This window comes from Triturus cristatus, chromosome 8 (genome assembly GCF_964204655.1).
Source record: "Triturus cristatus chromosome 8, aTriCri1.1, whole genome shotgun sequence".
NCBI classification, from domain to species: domain Eukaryota; kingdom Metazoa; phylum Chordata; class Amphibia; order Caudata; family Salamandridae; genus Triturus; species Triturus cristatus.
In genome coordinates this window covers 457,245,470-457,270,353 of record NC_140591.1, presented here as the reverse complement: position 1 = coordinate 457,270,353, position 24,884 = coordinate 457,245,470, and the positions used below count along the sequence as shown (strand labels likewise).

The following is a 24,884-nucleotide window of genomic DNA, read 5'->3' as shown; positions in this document are numbered from 1 at the left end:
GTCTGGACAGCCAGGGCCACCAAAAAGGGCACTTTGCTCTCTCTTAGTCCTTCCAGACAGTTGTTGTAACAACTGCTTTGTAAAGTAACACGATGTAATAGCTTGCGATGTGAAATGAAATGAAATGAAAGAAATTTATAAAGCGCGAACAGCTGCCCTGTGGCGTCCAGGCGCTAAAGAATAGAATGAACCTTCTGCTGAAGTTGGTCACAGGAATGAATTTGTTATTAGTTGAAGAGGAAGGTTTTTAACTGTTTACGGAAAGTTGGTAAGTTGGAGTTGGACCTTAGATATAAGGGGAGAGCGTTCCATAGTTTGGATGCATTGTAGGAAAAAGATCGACCTCCTACTCTAGATCTTCGTATCTGGGGGACAACGGTTAGGAAGGCTTGAGAGGAGCGAAGCTTTCTTGAGATGGTAAGGGGTGACCAGGGAGTGGTTAATTACAGGTCCCGATTTCCAGAAGGCTTGGTGGTTAATGCACATAGCCTTAAGCCTAATTCTTTCTCTGACAGGGAGCCAGTGCAGAGTTTTTAGACCCAGCCCTATCGGAGTTCTGCGGGGAATTCCAAGAAGTGTGCGGGCTGCACAGTTTTGGATCCACTGTAGTTTGTTCAGGCAGTATTCAGGGGCCCCTAAATACAGAGCATTGCTAAAGTCAATACGGGACTGAATCAAGCCCTGAATAACTACCTGTTTGGCCTCAAAAGGAAGAAGCGGGAGGATTTTTTTCATCATCCTGATGAGCCCAAAGCATGTTGCTGATAGTTTGGTGACTTGTATATTGAATGTTAGGGATTTATCTTGCCATATTCTGAGACTTTTTATGTTATCTCTGGGTATAGGGGGGGGCACCTAGGCTGGTGGGCCACCGTAGCTCTAAGGTGGAGGGGGCCGATGGACCGAGAAACATGAGCTCGGTTTTATCCCCATTGAGCTTTAAGCATGAATTCGTCATCCAGCTCTTTATCTGCTCCAGGCAGGGAATGAAGCTGGTCTATGCTTGCTGATTATTCTTATGCGCAAGGGAGACCACTAGCTGGGTGTCGTCCGCATAAGTAACGATCTTAATGCCATGCGGGCGAACAATCCCTGCCAGTGGTCTCATGTATACGTTGAATAATGTGGGGCTTAATGAGGAGCCCTGCGGTACCTCACATTCCAGAGACTTACTTGAGGAGACTGAAGCTCCTTCAAAGACTCGGAAGGTGCGATCTTTTAGAAAGGACGTAAGCCACGCTAGTGCTTCTCCTGATATCCCTAAGCTCAGGAGGTGGCGAAGGAGGATTTTATGGTTCACCGTATCAAAGGCGGCGCTCAGGTCAAGGAGGATCACTGCCACTGATCCCCCCTGATCTAGGATCCGCCTTGCTTCCTCTGTGACTGCCACCAAAGCCGTCTCCGTACTGTGTTTGGGGCAGAAGCCCGTCTGGGTGGAGTCAAGCAGATGGTTACTCTCGAAAAACCTGGTTAAAGAAGTGCTAATGTGTTTTTCGAGGACTTTACTTGCCCAAGGGAGCAGTGAGATAGGGCGATAGTTATTGAGATTGCCAGGATCGAGGTTGGATTTCTTCAGGAGTGCTCGAACTCTGGCATGTTTCCAGGTTGATGGGACTGTGCTGGTCACTATTGAGGAGTTCAATAACTCTAATAATGTGGGAAGGATTACCTGGCTAACCGAGGCCAGCGCATTCGGTGGTGCAGGGTCGCATGGGGAGCCAGATTTTATTTGGTGCATCAAAGACTCTAGTGTTACTGAGTCTAATTGTGGGAAGTGGGCTAAGGTGTTATGAGGCGACTCCTCTGTTTCAGCTGCTGAATAATGTCCTTGGAGGAGTAGGTCCGAGTCCATGTCCGGGAAAGATGTATAGATTTTGTTGACCTTAAGAAAAAAGAAATCAGCCAGATCGTTACATCGGGAGGACATATTGGAGTTGACAATTGGTGGGGATGGGAGCGTAGTTAGACTTTTTACCGCTTGAAACATCTCTTTGGGTTTACATTTAACCGACATTATTTTGTTATTGTAATAAATTGATTGGGTCAGTTTTATTACCGATTTGTGGGCTCCGATGGCCTCCCTGTAAGTGGCTTTGTCCGTGGCAGCGTAACTTAGGCGCCACTTCCTTTCTAGCCTCTTACAAATGCGCTTTTTGTCTCTAAATTCTTCCGAGTACCAGGGCGCTGTTTTCTTTTTTTTTTTTTTTTTTTTTTTTTGAAAAACCTTTATTGATGTTTCAATCATTTACACGTATGGGCCTACAACCCCCCGGGGCCGGCCGCCAAGCAATCAGAACAATAAAGGCAAATGTAAACACAGGCGGCACCTCGGAGAGCAAAGTCTACAATACGATATAGTCCGGCCAATGAGCCGCACAGGTAGGAAACCAGGAGAGAAAGGGTTTTTCATTTTATAATAAAACAAAACAGTAGGATCAGGTGCCAAACAATTTCCCAACAGCGATAAGGGGCAAGGATAAGAGACGTAAGCAATAAGCAGCAATACATTGAATCAATGGCGCAGACACAGGAAAGTACGGATGGGGAGAAATATCAAAGATAGTTGCGCCTACAGGTCCCCGTACCTAAAGCCCAGCGAAACCCCGGGAAACTGGGGCACACATTAAGAGCAAACGATTCACAATAAGAGGAGTGTACCGCGCTGATCCCAGAAAAACAAGCAAAAAGAAACAGAGAAGAAAAAGGAGGCCATGGAAAAAGAGATAAAGACTAAAGAGTCCCCTCCCCCATCCCCCCACCCTGCACCTCTGCAAATGAGTATGGCCCCACCCCCCAGCAGTGTGCCTGTCGCCCTGGAACTAGACCCGAAATATAGAAGAGACAGGGAAAGAAGGAGTAAGAAAGAGCCCCCCCAGACGGGGGGGCGGAGAGAATGTAATAAACTGGAGGAGGGCCTTCAAAACATACCCCCGGCTTCTCCCTCCCGCACGGTGAAGTCTCCCCACAGCAAACAATTAGCAGCACCAAGTTGATCATATCAAAAAAAAGGGGGGGGAGTGGGGAGCATTATGCACCAACTATGCGAATAATCATGAGAGCACGCAACCATGAGTCCGCCTGTCTACTAGGTGACCACTCCCGACGGATCAGCCTCAGCCTTGACCGCTCTTTGCGATTCTGCCCATGCCTGCCCCTCGACCCAGCACCATGTCCGATGTCCCAAGGTACAGGAGTGTCCAAAAACAGTCGGGAAGCGACGCACACAGGTGGGGTGGAAGTCTCTGAGCATCAGCACGGACCGCTCCATGGAGGGGCGTCTTTTCCAGTGCTGCCCCAGGATCTGCACTGCACACAAGGTCCAGACAGGCTGAAGCAGTCAAATGAGACACACGTTGCTGGAATCGTCCCTGGGCCGCCGGAGACCGCGCACGGGACAAGGCCACCATCTTCCGCTCAGGTCCAATACCTCCGGAGCAGATCAAGCCCACAGTTAGCCGACCACACGGTAGCATACTGTCCGGAGTGTCCGGCTGTACACTAATCGCGGGGGGGGCCGCAACATCTTCCTCCTGTGTGCAGTGTGGAAAGCCACTGTGTACTTGTGGACCAGCATGCCGCCACTGTCCCAACGCTGATACCACACCATCTAGCTTCCTCCCCAGGACCCCGGCGCCATGAGCCAAGGAGTAATGAAGGGCACCAAGAGCCTCCAGGAGGTCGCCGTACCCCAGAGCAGCTCTCTCCGATCGCTCTGCCACACTCCCGACCGTCGCACACCCCCAGTCCCGCTGCGTCCCAGCGGACAGGATGGTAGGCTGCATAGTGACAAAATGGCCGCTGGGAAGGCCCGACTCGTATTGGGGCCAGGACCCCGGGACCAACGCCTCAAGGTCCACGTCGCTGAAGACAGGGATCCTGGGGCAGGCACAGATTCAGCCGTTGCGCGGTCACGGGCAACCGTCGTCTCCACCACGGACCAGCTCCCGCGAAAAGCCGGGAGCAGCCCGCAAGGATCAGGGCGAGCCAGGGACGGCGTCCGGGCAGCTCACCGTCAAAGGCAGGGGCAAACACCACAGAATCCGAGAATTGCACACCCGGGCATGTCCTCGGTCCGCAGCGCTCAGCAGGGGGGAGCGACCACAGCAAAATGCAGGCCGAGGGGAGCACCACTCCGGCGGACCGACTCCACCCAGTCACCACAGGCCGCTGTTGTTAAACTGCCGCCCGGCCAAGGCGTCCACTTGAGGTCCCGGCTTCGGGACCGCACGGGCCGCAAAGTTCAACCGCTGATTTCTCCGGCGGTACGGCAGTCAGAAACCTCAGAGTCACACGATCGGTTGCCACTTTCGTTTACGAACACGATCTCGTAGCGCAGAATAAGGATCTCATGCAGGATATCCGTGCGGGATGCGGAGGTTCACGGAGCCGGGAATCTACGCTGCCGTCCCGGTCGCCATCTTGGCTCCTCCTCCAGGGCGCTGTTTTCTGATGTGTTTTGGAGCTAGTAGAGCAAGGGGGTAATATGGTATCTAGTGAATTCATGATCCAATTGTCATATTCACTGTTACCTTTAGAGGGATCGCCGTTAAGCACAGGCCTGGTTTTGGTAAGAATGTTGGTCCAGTCATCCAGACATAGTTTGGACCAATTCCTCATTCTGCGGGGAACGTGGAGGGTGATACGCATTTGTGCGAAGTCCAAGTGAGAGGGATCAAAAAGTGGTCAGTCCATGGAAGACGACTAATAGTGCCGATTGTTAGCTGTGTGCAGTTGCTAAATACAGGATCTAATAGATGGCCTTTTATGTGCGTAGGGGAGGAGACATGCTGCTCTAGTTCAACTTCCTCTAAGCTGGCCATCATCTCTGTGGCGACGCTATCCTGTATATTATCAAAGTGTATGTTAAGGTCGCCCAGTAGTGTGAAGTTTGCAGGTGAGATAATTAGTTCGGCCACAGCAGAAGGTAGCGCTGTCTGGAACTGTTTGAGTGCTCCAGGAGGGCGATAGATGAGAATGCCAGTGAAGCTTTTGTTGGGGGAGAATTCAATGACAAAGTACATACTCTCACAGTCTGCGATGGACTCCCTCGGGCAGCGACAAGAGTAAATGTCTTTATGAATAATAGCAAGCCCCACACCTTTCCCCTGGGCACGGTCCAGGCGGGCGACCTGGTAGCCTGGTATAAGGGCTTGTACCAGGTCAGGTTCTGAGTCCTGAGTGAGCTATGTTTCAGTCAAGAAGACTATGTCCGGCATGTGCTCACTCAGCAGCATTGATATTTCCAAGCTGTGTTTGGGTAGGGATCTACAGTTTAAGAGAAACATATGGTAGTCCCGCAGTTCATCTTTGTGAGGAGAGCTAATGAGCTCTGTCTTAAAATGTGGGCACAAGTGAGGGATCTCCAGGGGATGAAACTCTTGGCAACATTTAGTTGTTGCAGTGTTCCTCAACTGGTAAAGACATTCAAAGCTATATTGTCTCTTTGTTCCCAGAGAGGGGGGGAAAGGGGTTGGGGGGGTGGCCCCTGGCCCTGGCTTGCCGCAGACGCGGCCAGGGGAGGCCCATTGTTTTAAGGGAGGAGGAGGCGTGGCCTCACGGCAGTGGGCGTGGCCTGTGGGCTTCCCCAGGAATGGTGTCAATGGATTCTCCAACCCGCAGCAGCGCTTCAATCAGGTGCGCGAGGAGAACCGAACAGGTTAGGAGGGGAAGTGTCCATGGATCGGTGAAACACTACACAAGTTAAAAGTGGTCACAATTACAAGTTTTTTTAAAAATAACAAGCATTACCCCCGGCTTCCGCCTCAGGAGTTGGTTCAAACTAATGCGTGCGATGAGGAGGAGGCGCGGCTTATCTAGTTAGGGGGGGGCGTGGCCTCACGGCAGTGGGCGTGGCCTGTGGGCTTCCCCAGGAATGGTGTCAATGGATTCTCCAACCCGCAGCAGCGCTTCAATCAGGTGCGCGAGGAGAACCGAACAGGTTAGGAGGGGAAGTATCCAAGGATCGGTGAAACACTACACAAGTTAAAAGTGGTCACAATTACAAGTTTTAAAAAAAATAACAAGCATTACCCCCGGCTTCCGCCTCAGGAGTTGGTTCAAACGACCGCGTTGTTAGAATGCGATGCCTCAACATCGCAAGTCATTAGATCCACTTGCTGTAGGGGGTGCTCTAACCTAAGGAATAGTATCATTTGCTATTCCAACACCTTCCCTACTGTTGCGCTGGCTGGAGTTGGAATAGTATATTATACTATTCCCAAGTCCAGCGCGCCCCCTACAGCAAGTCGATCTAATGACGTGCTTTGTATAGGTATTGCGTTCTAACAACGCGGTTGTTGTAACGACCGCGTTGTAAAGGAACACGATGTAATAGCATGCTCTGTAACATGCTATATTCTGCTTGGGTATCTATTCAGAAGGTGAGGCACCTGTGGTTAGAAGTCTCTATCAGAAGAATACGTTACTTACATTGGTAATGCTCTTTCTGGTGGAGACTCTATCAAACGGCACAGTTCTCACCAACCCTCCCACCTGGTTTCTTTACATACAAATATTAAAAATTAGGAATGTGCACGCTGGTCTGTTCTAGACTCTTGTCAGGCTGCTACATGGGTGTTACTGCATACGTTCATAAGGCACTATTGTCTGGACAGCCAGGGGGGCCACCAAGAAGGGCACTTTGCTCTCTCAGTCCTTCAAGACTTTTTGGTTTGTGTCCGTTCACGAACCCATCACTTCCGAGGTATTGCCTGGGTGGCGAAACAGCATTTACAACGCTGTCATTAAATCGCGTTCCTTTACAACGCGGTCGTTACAACGACTGCGTTGTTAGAATGCGATGCCTTAACATCGCAAGTCATTAGATCCACTTGCTGTAGGGGCGCTCTAACCTAAGGAATAGTATCATTTACTATTCCAACACCTTCCCTACTGTTGCGCTGGCTGGAGTTGGAATAGTATATTATACTATTCCCAAGTCCAGCGCGCCCCCTACAGCAAGTCGATCTAATGACGTGCTTTGTATAGGTATTGCGTTCTAACAACGCGGTTGTTGTAACGACCGCGTTGTAAAGGAACACGATGTAATAGCATGCTATGTAACATGCTATATTCTGTTTGGGTATCTATTCAGAGGGTGAGGCACCTGTGGTTAGAAGTCTCTATCAGACAAATACGTTACTTACATTGGTAATGCTCTTTCTGGTGGAGACTCTATCAAACTGCAGATTCCTCACCAACCCTCCCACCTGGTTTCTTCACATACAAATATTAAAAATTGGGAATGTGCACGCTGGTTACTACCAATTTGTTTGACTCCGCATCTGCAGGTGTGTAAGTGTCAACAAAGCAACTGATAACAGCGTGCATGAATGGCACCTATATATGTCTGCTCACGTCACATCTTGCACGGAACAATATCAACATGGAGCTGTCTGCACCACCTGCCAGCATGCAGGGGTACTGCTAAAATGTTTCCGGATCCAGTGTGATGCTTGGGAAAGGTGAGGAATCTGCAGTTGGATAGAGTCTCTACCTGAAAGAACGGTACTGAAGGTAAGTCACTTATTAGTTACTTCCTCAATCTGCAAGCTTTACATTTCCATGTTTCAGTCCTTCGCACCCCATATTAAAACACTGCATTAGGTCCAAGCATAAAGGGTCTAATTCTCAGTTCACCTGGACCTGTTTGAAGGATCAGAGAAAAATGTAACCTAAATCTTAAGTAAGGTCGCCAAGAGGGACATTGCTGCGCATTGGTTGGACACTGCTCCTCCCACTCTAGGGCGCTGGTGCCGAGGGGTGGATTGGTGCGCTGCACAGGAGCGGCCTCTATACGTGGCCAGAGGATGTCATGAGAAATTTCATCGTATGTGGGGCAAATGGGTCGGGATACTCGATGATTGAGATGGTGTGGTCCTCTCTTCAGGCACACGTGAATATGCTTTTAGTGATTTCCTTCTGTAATCTTGATGTCACTGAGATGTGTTTTTCTCCCTATTCTGATGATGCATATGTGGCTCTGAATGGTGCTGTTTGTTCTTACCTACAAAACTCAATAAAATTGGTTGTCAAAAAAAAAAAAATCTTAAGTAACAAGTAAGGGCAGAAATCTCCAGTTTCCACAGTTTAAAAAATATGTGATGGAGTTGTCTTGACTTATTGTGATGCTTTGCATAGGCATCGTTTGTAGGAGCACATCTCCTCTTCACTCATTGTTCCATATGTTCTCTACTCTTAAGTCTTACATATATACATAAGTACATACATAAAGTGTACAAAGTATCAGGCTTGCTTAGTGAGTATGGCACATTAGTATATTTAGAAAATAGGGACATCAGAGGTGTATGAAGGTGGGTAGTCATCTTTCACCAGTGCTGACAATTTGTTCCTTAAGTAGGCTTCACAAGCCATTCATCTCTCATTTTATTAATTAAACAAGCATTCTTTACAGTGCAATAAGGGTCTGGAACTCCCTCCCATCGACTCTTTGCATAACGTCAAGTTGTGTTTGTTTAAAATGATCTCAGAAATGAACTCGAAAACCTCCTATTTAAGAGACACTTTCGATGAGATCACTTTGCCACATCACCTTTTTGACTTGCCATCTATCTCTAATCCACCTGCCTGAACTTTCTTCCCTGATCTGACTGCTGGGTCTATGCGTTTTCTGTTTATTGTTATCCATATTCTTCTTCTTCTAAAGCGCTTTGATGCCCTTGGGCCAAGTTCACTCTATATATAACTGTATAAATACATTTGTTTTATTCATTTTTTACATTCCATCTGATTTATATACTGGTGGTGTTGCACAAGAGGTCTTTCCAAAATGAAGAATTACTGGTGTTGAATATGCAATTAATAGTTCTGAATGTCATTAAACAATTCAGACATGTCCTGGTTTCTTGAAGCAATATTGGTTTTGATACAGAATTCAATTCATCTATATTAGAAAGCACTGTAATTCAACCTAAGAAATCACTGCCACTCACAGAGGAAAGCTTCCATCCATCAACTCCTTTTACGTTCATGAAATGTATTGGAAACTTTCTGCAGAGCATATAGTGGAGGTGGTATAATTTAATACTATTTATACTTAAGAGCCTTAATATGTGTTTTGTCTTAAAAACACACTGAATAATTATAGGAGTGACAAAGTAACAAACCAGTTTCCTGTGCTGAACATTTGTGTACATTTTGAAGGATGTTTTGAAGGGTTGTGAGCAGTGAAGGTTCAGGTACATGTATTCCAGTATGATTGAATTGCAGACCTCGTGATGATATCATTCTGCCAGGTTTGTGATGGTTAAAATATTTCTCTCCAGGTTTATGGCTGGGGCTACAATGGTAACGGACAACTTGGTGTGGGCAGCGGAGGCAATCAGCCAACTCCATGCAGACTAGCAGCTCTTCAGGGCATTCATGTTCAGAAGGTATGTCCAGTATTTATTATAATTCTACAAATTATATATTTTTTAAATGAATACTTTGAACAAAAAGAGCAGCTTCATCATGTATTCTTGGAGCGTTTTTTTTGTCCTGTGTAGGTAACATAAAAATAATTATGGACAATACTTGTTCATTGGTGTCTTATGCGTGTTTGTCAATTAGCTTTAGTCCTGCCAGTTGTATCCCCACAGCTCTCCCTCTCTTGCAGCAATATTGGACGTCAGTGAATGCCCATATGGGGCATGAATGGTGCACTCATATTAAATAGGATATGGGCTCGAATGACTGGATGGAAGAAGTTGGTAGATAGAGAAACCAGGGTGCATACATTAGTGGGTTTGCTTAAAATAACAAGGGGCTGGTTGTTCTATTATCCTGTTGAACCATATGTTAATAATTTAATTCCTGGTTCTTGTTAGTAGGGTGCTTGTTAGTCATCTGAAATTTGAAGAGGCCAAGCCTAAGGGTAAGTCTCAATTTTCTGTGTCTAGTGTCTTGCTTGCTTGGCCTTGTTCATTTCAGTTTTTCTTAATAACTTTATTTTTGGGGTTAATAGCGGTTCAGAAGGTGCACACAAGTATAGACAATACTACACACTCGTCGTTTACACTGATATTACATAAACATTGATATAGTCAAATGTACGTTCTTACGTTCTTACATGATTACTCATAGGCTAGATCATGCAGTTAGATTTAAAGTTCTACAAATGATGTTCGGCGGCCAACATTGTCTTCTTGATGGGGATTATCCGGGCGAGATACCACACAGTTTCTTGAGCTGCGCAAAGTCTGGAACTTAACCATAGTGTCCACCCCTCCCTCCCCTGTCCTCCCTTATTACATACGTCACAAAGGAGTGCCATATCAGGTTGAATTTTGGCATTCGGTTATGGATCGTGCAGACAGTTTCTCTATTGCATATGTGGACCACACTTTCCCCCACCACATGTTGAGTGTAACATGTTGAGTGTAGGGTCCTCAGCGATTTCCACATCTGGGCTATACTTAGGTGGGCAGCAAGTAAGAGATGGGTAATCTGCTTTCCTAGTGGGGTGGTCATGGGGTCAGGACCCGTGGCGCCTGAGTAACCCAATAGTATCACAAATAGCTCATGTGGGAGTATAGTGTTCATAGAAGTAGGAGTATATCCTGCCAGACGTTTTGGATGTAGGGGCACGACCACCATGTGTGCAACAAAATATCACACTTTCCTCAACCCTTCCAGCATGTGTCCTGGCTGCCAAACAGCTTGTGTAGTCTCGTGGGGGATGAGGTTCCACAATGTGACTAATTTGTAGGTGTTCAGTTTGTGGTATATACAGATAGAAGCCTTTGTAGCTCTCTGCCAAATAGATTTTCATGTATCTTAAGGAATTTTGGCCTCCAAGTCCCTCTTCCACTTAGCAACATAGGTATGCTTCTTGTGGGGGCGAAGTTTTGGTATGTATCTATAGAGCCAAGATATATCCTTGCATCTCGCGTTATTGCTGAAGAGAGATTCTGTGTGTCTCCTATTTACACAGTTTATCTCGGAGGTGTCTTCCTTCTCCCTCCTACCCAGTTTAATGCTTGTGTTAATATTAAATCGTCTCTAATGCCTAGCTTAAATAATTTTCTAATTAGACCATCTCTTGACTGGAGGTCGCCCTCATCATAGAAGTATTTTAAGGAAGGGAAATTCCCTTGATTCCCTGCTCGGAAACCTGGGTCCGTCACTGCAGGGGGGGGAGACTGGGTTATTGATCAGTGGAGTTAAGGGAAGGGGAAAATTGGTAATGTTGTTTTTTTTCTTGTAAGAATCATTTGCCAGTGCCCTAAATAACTTAATCGTTGTGGGAAGGAGGGTCTTAGATCCCATTTGGATCGCGACTAGGTGCTTGTCCTTGAGCGGAATATTGGAGAATGCCTGTTCAACTTTGTAGTAAAGATGACACGCTGTAACTTGTAATCCAAGTAGGTTTATTCACAGGTAGTATCAGTAAGTCCATAACAACAGGTAGGTCATCATTAACAAGTATATAAGGCCTGTAGGTGGTAATCCACAGCCCCATCAGAATCAGCCTGCTAGCTGCTCAGCCCCTCTAACCAACTGTCACTCCTCATCCACTCACCAACATTCCATACAGAAAACACACACACAGGCTGAGCAGCTAGAGCAGAGAAACATAGGGAATAAAACATCATGTAAGAATACTACAAACTTGTATCCAGGGTTTATGGTTTGGATCATAATATCAACCTACGGCTGGGTGTATCTGTGCTGCGCAAGTATAGGTGGTAACATCAGGAAATCCCAGGCCTCCCTCTGACGTAGGACGCAAAAGGGTTGAGAGTGCTACTCTGGGGGATCTGCCTAGCCATATGAAATCCAGCATATTTTGTCAGGCTGGGTTCATTGTTGGTCCGGTATCGTACGGTAGAATGTTTGTAATGTATAAAGAAGCCAGGGTATGAAGTTCATTTTCAGGCTACTTAGCCTGCCTATCCAAGAAATCTCGTGTTTGTCTCACCTGTAAAAGGTATTTCAATAGGGCAGTAATTAAAAGAGAAATATTGCTATCAAATGTGTTAGCAGATTAATTCCTAAGTACCCAATGGCTGTCCCAGTCCATGAGAAGTCTCCACGTTGAATGGGCGCTTGCATCTGTTCAGGCGGGTCATCCCCATCCATACCTCATGATTTGGAGTAACTGATTTTAAATCCAGAGACCTGTGTGAAGCGGTCCAGTTCTGACTGAAGTGCAGGGATCATTTGGTCTGGGTTAGTCACAAAGCAGAGGATATAGTTTGCGAACAGGGACAATTTCTGTTCCTTGTCTCCCACCCTCAGGCCATGGATATTGGGATCACGTGTGATGTTAGCCAGTAGGGGTTCCAATGCCATGGCAGGGACCATTGGGAAAAGGGGGCATTCCTGTCTTGTTCCCTGAGATAGGGAGATTTCAGCCATGTTCCCCATTGATCTTATCAAACACAAGGAGATGATGGATGGAGTACCAAAACTTTACAGACACTCATCCCCAGTCACAGATCTGGGTTGAATCCATCATCGTTCTTTAGCTCACTTCGCCACCTCAGTTCAGACCCAGCTATATGCAAATCAGTCTTGACCCAGTTCCTCCTGGGAACAGTCCAGCCCGAACTGCCAAGCCAGGTCTTCCCTGAACCGGAAACCTATAAGTCACCCCTAAGGCAGGCCTTTTAATCCTGAAGGCAGGGTGCTGGGTTGTAAGTGTGTGGTGCCCCTGCATAAGTAGGACTCCCCTACAAACCCCAGAGTCGATTTTCCAGGCTTTGTAAGTGTGGTCATCCATTGTGATTACATATAGTGGCCACCCGTCATTACTCGATGGCTAACTATATAGTGGCTGTGCTGAACCTGGGCTTGTTTGATATCAAACATGTTGAGATCATACCCCAACACCGCTACCGGTGTTGGAGGTATGATTCCATACACTGGGGGCTCCCATGGGAAGCCCCCTGTACTCCTGGTAGCAGCCTTTCAGGGTCTGCTAGCAAGCTAGTGTTGCAGCCAACCACAGACATGATTCTTCCCTCCTGCTGCTGAGCTGAGCTTGAGCAGGGGAAGGTAAACAATAGGTTTCCTTTCACAGGGCGGTGTGACCACCTCCCAGACAGGACTTAGTGTACTGGGCTGGGGTGAAGGTGCTTGCCAGTGCCACCAGACTACTTTGAAAGGCACACTTAGTGCCCCCCTTGCATACTCCAGTTCCCTTGGCTCCTACTCTGGGAGGAAACTGGACAAAGGAAATGGGATTATCGTCCCCTTTGTCCAGGCCCTCCTCTGGGAGGGACCCCTGAGTTGTCCTAACCCCTTTCGTAGGGTATAAAAGGGCTTATCTGTGGGTGGGTCCTGAAATTCGTCGTAGGACAAGACTCAAGCCTGAAACCACGTCTTCTTGGACTTCGCTGGACTTTGTCTGGAACCGAGACTGCATCATCGAAAACTCCTACTGCTCCTGGCCTCAGTCTTCTCCGTCATCTGTGTATGTGCTTCTTCCAGGATCTTCAACAGAACTGTGGGCATCAAGGACACCTGAAGTAATTTCCCTTGGAGTGAAGGAGTCACTCCCAAGCATCTGCAGGTACCGCAACAAAGATGACCGGTCCGCTGCTCCTTACGTTCCATGGTCTTCGAAAGGCTCAGCAACATAGGTGGTGGTTCTGCAACTATTTGGAGGCCTGACCTGTCCTCTATGCAGTTTTGAGGACAGTTTCCCTCGCCTGAACCGCTGGAACCGAACCCCTGTGCATTGCGTCAACTTGCCGTTGCCAAGACTTGTTGGCTCTGCACTCCAGAGATCTTCGGGCTACAAGAAGCTCCAGCTTCTCTTCCTGCCAAGATCTTAGTCTTGCAGTTATTGCTCTTCAAGAATCCACCCTTGGATTTCACTGGACTTTTGCACAGGCTTCGCCCGTCGCATCTTTACTAAAGTCCTCCATTGTGGTCCACGGCAGCTTCCGATGTCACTTCGCACTTATGCACACAACTTCCCTGGTGTAGGTATTCTGGTTCCTGGGGTATCCACAGGTGGGGTGATTCTCCTACCTTCTGTTATCCAAGGGCTTTCTTCAGGGTTCACTGGGAAAGGTCCTTATTCTTCAAAACTGCAACTTCGACTCCTACTGAGTACACAGCTGTGTTTCCACTCTGCACGCGGCCTCCGTGGGGTTCCTGGGTACTTACCTTGGGTGGTTCTTTGTGTCTCCAGCTCTTTTGAGTCCCCTGGTCCAAGTTCCGACTTTGGTCGTAATTCGCATTCCACTTTATTAGTATATGGTCTGGTCTCCCCCTGAAGAACACTGTGTATTGTGCTTAATTACCTCTTGCAATTGACGTATTGTGTATTTGTGTTGATATCTCCGGGTAGGAGATATACCAGTATGTTAGTGAGTGTTGTGTAATAAATAGACATTTTTATAACTTCACTATGTGGTTCTTCTTGGTTTAACCTACACTACATGATTGGATTTGGTAAAATAAGCTGCTTAACACTCCTTCTGTATAAGCCTGAAGGCTGCTTTCCACAGCTATCACTTAGAGAGCTTTCTAAGGTTGTTTCAGACCACTAAAATCACCATAAGGGTTGTCTGGATTAATGCAAAGTGCTTCACTTAAATAAGTGTGCACCATATACTAAGCCAGCCTCCTACATGGTTGTTTTCTAAATCTGGGGGATTAAAATCTCTGAGATGCTCATCTTGGGGCTTTGCGTCCAGCTCTTTGTCTGTTGAATACTGTTGAGCAATAGTGATAAAAGATGGAGTGGATCTCTGCAGTCTCTGTGATTATCTGGCCATCATTGCATTTCAGTCCTTTTATGTGGTTTCAAGCTGCGACCTATCTGAGTTTTTAGGCTTTGTCGCCTTTTTTGTAATGGGTTTGATTAATATAAAAGAGCTTTTTTGCTGCAGCCTTCATTTGTTGGTGTTCTAATTCGCCCCTAAGTCTACCCAATTCTCTCATGGTTCTGGCAGATCCTCCTTGTTTATGCCTCTGCGCAGCTTGGGAGAGCTGTTCTAAGTCTGCTCGTGTGGCCAGTCGAGTCCGTGCAAGCATATCCCGTGCCCATATTGCCAAGGTTAAAACCGAAGATGACACATGGGCTACCACGGAAACCCACACATTTTTTTCTGCTTTATATAGCCAAGGTGAAACATCCCAGGAGGAGATAGATCCATTTCTCGCCTCCTGTTCGTGGCCTCCACATGACCCCTTGCACGCACAACAACTGGTGGCCCTGTTTACATTGGACGAGCTTCAAAGGCCACTGAAAAACTTACCAATAGGTAAGACTCCGGGTCCTGATCGACTTACGGTCTCCTTTTATCGCTTGTTTTTTCCCCAACTCCAGGACACCCTTCTCGGGCTATTCAATTCTTTCTCTGACAGTACCAGCTTGACCCCCTACGATAACCAGCTGAGATAGTTCTTATTCCCAAGTCAGGGTAAGACCCGACGTTATGCACCACTATCGCCCTATCTCTCTCCTTAATACTGATGCCAAATTATACATCAAACTCCTGGCAAATTGGTTGGAACCCTACCTTCCTAGCTTGATAGACCCAGACCAGGTGGGAATCATACGCCATCGCCAAGGGGCAGACAGTATTCATTGAGTAGCCCACCTGGTAGAAAAGGTCCAGCGTCGTACTATCCCAGTGTGTCTCCTCTCTCTCGACGCTGAGAAAACGTTTGATAGGGTGGACTGGACCTTTCTCAGAGTGATACTATGGAGGATTGGGCTAGGACCAGTTATGGTGTCTCGAATCATGGCATCTTATGTTGCCCCTTCGGCACAAATCAGAATCAACTGGTTCCTTGCCCCTCCCGTGCAAATCCGGTGGGGCATCCGCCAAGGATGCCCACTATCCCCTCTACTCTTTGCCCTAGCAGTAGAACCCCTTGCGATAGCCACCTGCCACTCTCCCACAATCAAAGACATACCTTTTGGTGGCAATGACCACAAGAGTGCACTATTCGCAGACAACCTCCTGCTCACCCTGACTAATCCTAGGAGCTCCCTTCCTACAGTGCTCACATTACTCTATACTAATACTATATAATAAATTAACGTAACTAAATCGCAGGCTTTGAACCTAACACTTCCCCCTCAGGAGGTCCTTGAACTATGTTCTCTCACCCCATTTCAATGGGCTGCCCACTCGATTTGTTATCTGGGCCTTAACATGACCGCTACATTGGACTTTGTAGTCTCAGGATAACTGGCCGTACTGCAGGCGTTTCGTTAGGGAAGACCTAAGGTGTTAGAATTTATTATCTGTATCATGGTTAGGTCACCTCAACACAGTGCAAATGTCCATATTGCAGAAGGTACTCTACCTCTTTCAAACGCTTCCAACACCTATCTCCCAAGCGGACATTGTAAGCCTCAAGATGGATGTGAATGCCTTCATTTGAGGCAAGGGTAGACCCCGATTCTCTAACAGTATACTAATGCTGCTGAGAGATCGAGGGGGGCTTGCCTGTACCAAGTTCCTTGTTTATTACTGGGTGGCACACTTGCGTTACATTTTGCTGTGGGTGGTCCGCGAAAGTGAGAATCATTGGTTTCATATGGATAGGGCGGTGGCATGCCGCCCTCTTTGGGATTTGGCGTGGCTACCAATGTGATCACGGCCACATAGTGCCTACAGTGCTACCCCCGCAAGAATGGTTATAGACATATGGGATACACTTGCTGTCAGTCGGGAACTGTCTTCCTTTCCCTTCCCCAACACACCAATGGCCCGGAACCCTGGCTTTTCCCTGGCTTTGCAGCACAATTCCCTTTTGGCCTAGGTAGAAGGGGAATGCTGCACGATTAGTGTCCTCTTCGAAGGTGAAAAGCTTTAAGTCCTTTGATCAATGCAATCAAGATTTCCGCCTTCCTGCCAAGGAACGCTTGCAATACTATCAACTCCGGCACTGGTTACATAACCCATTAATACACAGGGGGCCAAGCACCAACTCACTTCCTTCCAGATGCTAGTGCACTCCTTTGTTGGCTTGCGGGGGCTGATTTCACGCACATACGTTGTTGGTGGAAGGTGGAATAAACTCTGTTGATGTGGTCCAGGAGGACAGGAGCATCATGTGAAAGCAGAAGTAGGTCCGCAAAAGGGCTTGGACATGGGCCTCTAGGCGGTACTGACAATGCGATGCCACAAATTTGAATGTTATTGCGGTGGTTGATTTTCTAGGTCATTGAGCTAGTCCTGCAGCGAACGATGTTGGCGTTCTAGCACTTCTATCCATGATGTGGGGTAATTGTTGTCTTGGGTTTGTTTTGTCAAGGTGGTCTCCACATGGTCCAAAAGCGACTCTATATGGTGTTGAAATTGGTTGAGTTGGCTCTAGTGAAGTCCTGTCTAAGAGAAGTGATGTCTTTTCAGAACTCCATTAATAGTGTTTGGATTTCCTCTTTTGTTGCTGACTCTTGGAGATCCGGACTCTTATTTGTCTTAGATGTTGAAGTTTGAGGGCCCCCTCCTGAAGGTTGGGGTGAATTTGATTTCTTGAGCAGACCCTTTATGGAAGAGGCTTTAGAAGTCTTCGCTTTCGGGGGCGCCATGGGAAGTGATCTGGGGTCCTACTTAGCCACTTTGAGGGAGGTCTCAATGGGGGGAGTCTTGTTTTGGTAGGACTGGGGCTATATCTTCGTCCATGGAGGAATGTCCACTCCTCCTCCTCTTGAGTCAGAGCCAGACATCACTTTACTGCTGGAGGCACTCACCCCTCAGATGTGTTCTTGAGCTGTATTCAGATCCCACCTCCCTAGTCCACCATGGAGTCGCTATGGAGCTGTCTACGGCTAATGTCTCTGTCCCTGGGAGTGTCCGCTCTATGGGGCCTTGAGCGCCCTGGCCCTCTTCTCCTCACTGCAGACTGCTCCAAGCTGAGCTGGTGGGCGAGTGATGCAGCACCCGCCTCTCGTGGCTTGTCTTTATTGGAAAGGTAACCCCCCACGCTCCCCGACCACGAATCTACCTCGAGGATTACTTAATTTGTAGGGAGCGCTTCCCAGCGGGCCACCCAGGCTGCTCTGCTCATCGGGGTCTGCATTACCTCGTGGCTCTGGCAGTGGGTTAGGTTCGTGAAGGGGGGGGCATGATGCCTCCACCCGGTCACCGTTGGGCACTGGGTTTGCATTCGGAGCGTCCCTGGCTAGGGGCAGTGCATTCGCAGTACCTCAAAGTCAGGGCCTCTCCTGTAGGGCTTGAGCCTACTTGTTGGATATTCTTTTGGCCGTCCAATGTAGGGGCCCCCCACTTCTCCCAGTGCAGCCAGGTGCTGGACTCACCCAGGGGAGGGGACCGCACATGTCTGATGCAAGCACCGGTTCTTTCACACTGGTTTACTGGCTCGCCGGTCATCATGGTTGCGCAGCAGCCAGCTTCAAAGCTGTCCGCAGCTCGGTGCTCGGGGTTTCATGGGCATCACGACCCCACGGCTCTCTGGGGCAAACCTGGGGTTCTCCGCTATCCAACTATGCCACTCTACCCCTGTAGTGAAACCATGTGGGTGGGTTTACGAGGCTTATCACGCTGAGCTCAGGGGCAACAGGTCTTGCTTGGTCTCCTACTTGGCTAAGCCCCCATTCATCTCACTTTTAATTTGATCTTTGGCCACTCCTACTGTCCACATAACTGAGCCACTCCATCCTCTTCTTTGGGCTAAGTGCTCTTAAAGCCCACGGCATGTCACCTAACGTTTATTCAGATAGACAACCAGCAAGTGTCTTGTCCTAATCACGTCCCAAAATATGTACTTTGTGTTGCCTATAGATAACCTTCAATTTCGCTGGAAGCACAATTCTAGGTTTTACTCTCTGTCCAGTCATTTTTTGTATTTCCCATTCCTCTGTTGCCCTTTGATTCTCAATTATCTCCCTCACATCGCTACAGTAGCTGATTGGGGACCCTTTCCACTGAATATCATTTGCATCCCTTGCAACCTATGAAGTCTAATCTCTTTGCTCAACTCTGAATGTGTCCAAGAGAGTGGGCCCAATATTTATCTGTTATGTCAGATGAGTGATTTAAATTCCCTTGACTATTATGCTCAGGTGAAATTCTTTGGCACATTGGTAGCTATGCATGTAGTAATCCATTTATGTCCCGTCCTGATTCCATGGGTGTTCACAGCATTGGTAGCTCAGTGACTTGCTTTGCTTTTTAGTCATTTTGGTGTGAATTGTAGCATTGCTGTGCCACCATTGTCCTTTGACTATATTCCTTTTACTTTGTGACCTTTAAAGACAGTTATGCTATTTTCCACTTATGAACATTGATATCCATCTTTGCTTGTGGCGTTCTTCCTTTTGGCTTTGATACTTAAATATCAAATAGTTTATTTAACCCTGCTGCATTCACCAAGTTTTTGAAAGATTTTCATTATATTAACATGCAAAGGCAGAGATTCTTGTGCTCGGCAACAGAACAGTGCCAGTGTTTGTTTATCTTATTGCTACTTTGTTCATTTCTATTTCTTGGAGAAAGAAGTCAATGTCTTCTTTATGCTCGGGTTTATCTCTGATGTGGCTGTGTGTCCTGCTTCTTCTGGGTTCATACATCTCTGCCATCTTACTTTATATTCAGTCTTCATATTACAGTATGACTGCCACATGGTGTCTTAGTCCTGGGTGTTTCTGAGGCTTCTTATATCTTTTTCCTGTTTTATCTTTTTCTGCGATTAGTGCTGGGTCAGTACAGTCACCTCTAGGACTCTAGTGACATTATCCATGTGAGATGGCCTTGTCCTGATCTGCACACTCCTAGATTTCCAAACTCAGTGTTGCACAGAGTACTTTGACCTTCCACAGCTTTTAGTACCAGCTACACATCCCACAAGTGGCTTACTCCATCTGGCAGCTTCTCTGCTTTGTCTTAGATAATTTGGTGCTTTTCTTGATAGCTCCATTCTACCAGAACTTCACCTCTGCAGTCTTCAGCCTTCTGGCAGATATTCAAGCTGGTATAGTGAGCACCAGCTGTGCATATCAACCCAGACTCCTGCCCAGGTGTTCCTCAAGAACCCAAGGTTAGTGTGGCAAGTAGAGAGAGTTTATGCTTTGAGGCTGTCGCCTTGGACCTGCCTGCCAACTGCAGGTCCAGTTCAACCAACAGATTGCAGTGACTGCTATCCACATGTTCCTTGGTATCTTTTTAAAAATAAAATCTTTATTTTTCATTTCATATACAATTATTAATCCCATTAATCATTACATAAAGTGCAGCAGCAGTTTGAAGAGGCAAGTAGGAACATGCTATTAGCAGCTTAATTACGATCATCCAGCATTGTGGGCTGAGGAGACATTACCCTTACATTGGTTTTTATACAATGCATTTCAACAACGAGTGATTACATTATGCCTGCGCGGCAGCAACCTTGCCTCACCCTAATACATTATTTGGCGATACCTATCGGTGTTATGTCACAGTCATCTTGCACCCTTGTTATATCAGCCGATCCCCGCTCTGTCCTGGTCTATGTCAGTTTCTTCCGTAGTGGCAGGACGAGCAAGATATGCCTTAAAAGGATCCCAAATGTCTCTTGGTTTACAACGGGGGGGGCATGAGAGCATTACAATTTTCTGTGTGTTGCAATAGGAGAAATAGGCGCACCATTTTGTTATTGTAGGTGTGGGCCCCCGCATCCAACGTAAAGCAAACCTTCGCTTTGCTATCAGGAAGCCTAGAGCGAGTAGCTTGCGCATGCTTTTGGGAAACTCCTTAACATTGCCTAACAAAGCCTTCAAAGGTGTCAACCTAAGCCTGACCCCTACAATGTCTTGTAACGCAGCATGTACTGCCTCCCAAAACCTTTGAATTCCAGGACAATCCCACGTGAGATGTGTGAAGTTTGCGGACACTGCCCCACAACTTGCGCATCTATCATCATCTCAAAGTCTGCACTTGTACCTGCGAGTCGGAGTGCAGTACACTCTCTGCAGAAATTTAAAGTGTATCAAACGATGTCTACCATTGTGTGATATAGACATCGTACCTGTGCAGCAATATGACCGCTGTTCGTCTGTGATTTCTAACTCTAATTCTGCTCGCCATTCTTGCAACGCTTTCATATTTACGGGACCGATGCCTGCGTTAGGGAGGTGTACCGTATTGAGATCATGTGTTGCGGGGATTGAGCTTGCAATAAATACGTTAAGGGAATGTATTCCACAGATTCCAGCATTTTCTCCCCTAGTGTTGCACGCAGTGCATGTCTGGCGTGGAAAAAATTTAATTTTGCTATCATGGGGACAGCTAGTGAGCCTGTTTGCAGCATGTCCCATTGTTTAACCACTCCCTCCTGATAGCAGTCGCTGGCGGTGGCAATGCCCAGTGAATGCATCGCTGAGATAAATTCCCTCTCCTGCTACATTGGCAACCATCCACACAGTTCTAGTTGCAATTTAGGGGAATAAAGTAAAGTCACTCCCTGCCTGTTAGTGGCCCTCAAGAGCAAGCCCCTCGTGCTCCCAACAGGATATATGATATGATAACGCTTACTGGGTGTCCCATGAAGATACTGTGACAGGGTAAAGGAGTCCAGCGCTTCCCTTTCAATGTACAATTGTGGGCTGTCCTGGGCGCCATGTAGCCAGTGAAATGCATACATCTGTTGCGCAGAACAATAGTACAGCTCAAAATCTGGAGCACTCAGCCCACCTTTTTAGTAGGGTCTGGTCAATGTATGCCATTGCACCCGCGATTGTTTCCCAGTCCATGTGAGTCGAATCATAGAGCGTAGTGTATGAAAAAAGGATTTCAGCAATAAGATAGGAATATTGACAAATAAGAACAGAAACTGTGGGAGTACTATAATATTCATGAGCGAGATGCGCCCCAGCAAGGACAACAGCAGCCGAATCAGTTTGTCAACGGACTCCGAAAGCTTCTGTATAATTTTCGTGTATCACCACTTCAGGGTCAGTGTGTATCTGCACCCCCAGGTATCTAGTTGGTTCTGATGTCCACTCAATAGGATAAGTGCTCTTGACTGGGAGGGTGTTGGGAGTCAGGGGAAACGCAATGGACTTACTCTAATTGATGCGTATGCCTGAGTGTTGACCAAATCGTTCCACCTCTTGCAAGATTGGTGACAAATTCCGTGCCGGCTCTTTGACATATAAAAGTGTGTCATCTGCGTACGCAGTAATAATCAAATTATACTGTGGTAAATGTATTCCACGGTGTCCGTGATATCCGCACAGTGCACACACAAGGGGCTCCGCCATCAGTGCATACAGCAGGGGGGTCAGAGGGTACACCTGTCTTGTACCCCTAGTGATGGATATTAGTTCGGAGAGCAGCCTATTCACGCGTACGCGCGCCATGTGCTCCTCGTACAGGACATCCACTAGCTTAATGAATATCTCACCCCCCCCACCCATTTCAACACTGCCCTCAAGAAGCGCCACTCAAATGAATCGAGCGCCTTCTCGGTGTCGAGAAAAATTGCTGCGGCGCGCATCTCCAGTTCGATACCAGCAATTGTGCTGAAGAGGGTCTGCAGGTTACTTGTTAATGAGCGGGTGGGCACAAAGCCAGATTGCTCTGGGCCCACCACCATTGGGAGTAAGGGGGCGAGCCGGTGTGCCAGAATTTTGGCAAATAATTTGGTGTCCGTGTTCAGCAATGATAGTGGCCTTTAGGAGGAGCATTGCTGTGGGGATTTATCTTTCTTTAATAGGGTAATCAAAGTGGCCTCTCTCATTTTGGGGGGCATTATACCATCTTCCACCATTTCCTCATATAGATTTACCAGATGGTTGAGCAGCTGATCATGATAGGCTTTATAAAATGCTACAGTCAGCCCATCTGACCCCGGGGCCTTGTGATCAGACATGGTTTTCAAAGCTGCAGCGATCTTCGTGGGGCACAATGGTGCCATAAAATGCTCTCTATTGAGAGTTCGACAGCCACTTCATGGCAATATAAGATAGATATTCTTCATCCGATTCATCTGACTCGGAAGGGACAGAAGCATAAAGCTCGGTATAATAGGTGTGGAATCTGTCTGCAATATGTGCCGCTCCGTTTAGTATCGTGCCTTTATCCTCACGCAGCTCCAGCACCTCATTGGAACCACCGACCTGGCTGGTCAAACCTGCCAATGTAGCATTTTGCCTCTCCCTTTGCCCATACGCTCTTGCAGTGGCGTACTTCCCCAGATGAACCACTTCAGCTTGGGTCTCCTCGTTGTATTAGTCTATCTTAGATCTGATCTGCGCAAGCACATCAGGGGTGGGGTCTGAAACAGCCCGACACTCTAGGTCTGCCAAATCTGTCTCAAGTCTTTGTAATCTCCCTCTGATGGACCGAAGTACTCCTGCATGTTTTGATATGACCACTCCTCTGATATAAACTTTGAAAGTTTTCCATATAGTGGCCATATTGGGGACACTACCAAGGTTAGTAGAAAAAACAGATCTATCTCCTTTGAGACTTCTGCCTTGAACACCTCGTCCAGCAGGGAGTACTGGGGAAACGCCATGTTCTGACCCTCGGTTGCAGGTCCTCTATTTTCAGCTGTAGTTTAATTGGAGAGTGATCAGAGTAAGTACGAGGCAGGTGTTCGCAATTTGTTATAAAGGGCATTAAACCACAGAAAGCTAGCCAGTAGTCTATGCGTGTGTGTGTATATCATGTACCGACGAGTAGTGTGTGTACTCCTTACCCGCTGGTGCCCGGTGGCACCATACATCTACTAGATTTTCAGATTTTGCAATTGCTGCAATAGCCTTGGCCGCCGCCGAGGGAGAGCGCAGAGGGCCTTTTGAGCGATTCAGCGCTGGATATTGCACGCAATTAAAATCACCTCCCCATAAGGTAAGCATCATCGGATATGTGTTGAACTTACTGTGCAGGGATTGACAAAATTGTGGGTTATCATATTTCGGGCCATACACTCCCACTATGCGCACATCTAGGTTTCCTTTGCGGCAATGCACTATAATATACCTCCCATCTGTGTCCTGTTCCAATGCTCATATCTTAATACTAGCCCCCTGTCAAACCTATATCAGGACTCCACGTGCGTGTGTGGTAAAGCCAGCTGCTAAGCAGGTGCTTCTCATTCTCCTCGGCGTAAAACCCTCATGTTAGGTGCTAAATGGGTTTCCTGCAGCACTGCCACATCTGTGTGATGTCTGAGCAGATAGAGCACCACCTTACGGATCTTTCTCTGATCGTTAAGCCCCCTAATGTTCCAGGTTAGTACGTTTATTATGCGGTCCTCCTGTAGGGTTGCTTTGTCATGTCCCCCACTCATATTTTAAACATAAAAATGCCTTTTGTAATGATCGTGTGACTGCCTAGACAAAAGCATACAATAACGTCCATGTTGCTGCTGCAATTCAATGTAAGTTCTTTGATCCCCCTCCCACGTCGGGTCCCCCAACATTTGACATAGCTACATAAACCCCCTACTCTGAATCTCTAACCCCCTCCAAATAACAGTGTGTAATACACTTGAGGGCGGTGAGTGCCCTACCAACAGTGTGAACTCGAACATCACCACAACCCCTGTATTAAGTATTGTATATATCCATGGTTTCTAACTATTCGGCAAAAAGGCCTAGCATAATATTCGGGCTACTAGACTGCTAGACACCAGCATCATGTTATGTAAAGGACTACTTCCATCCCCTGTTTGTCCCCCTGTCAATGAAAAGCCAGCAGTAAACCAACAACAATAATAATTGACAACCTCTTAGAGTTTAGATTCTGCTCTCCATGCAGACTAGCGTGATAGGACACAACATAGTTAGCAAATGATTACCCTATCAACTTTGTCGTTGCTATTGGAATGCAGTACTCGCAACATTGAATGCATCAGTCATCGTGATCAAGAGGGCTTGTAGGGTTGTTGTCCTCGGGTGCTCCGACTAGTCCCTGTTTGTTGACATGCGTTTTGTTGCATCCCTTAAGCGCCTGTTGAGCACT

At 47.2% G+C, this 24,884-nt stretch overlaps 1 protein-coding gene across 2 annotated transcripts in view; it reads left to right on the top strand.

Moving 5' to 3' along the window:
- Nucleotides 1–24,884, top strand: part of RCBTB2 (RCC1 and BTB domain containing protein 2) — a 331,364-nt gene that overhangs the window by 180,624 nt on the left and 125,856 nt on the right. For both annotated transcript variants that reach the window (XM_085621887.1, XM_085621886.1), the window contains one exon: nucleotides 9,285–9,392. In XM_085621887.1, coding sequence (XP_085478013.1) covers nucleotides 9,285–9,392 — 108 coding nt within the window. The remainder of the gene's footprint in view (nucleotides 1–9,284; nucleotides 9,393–24,884) is intronic.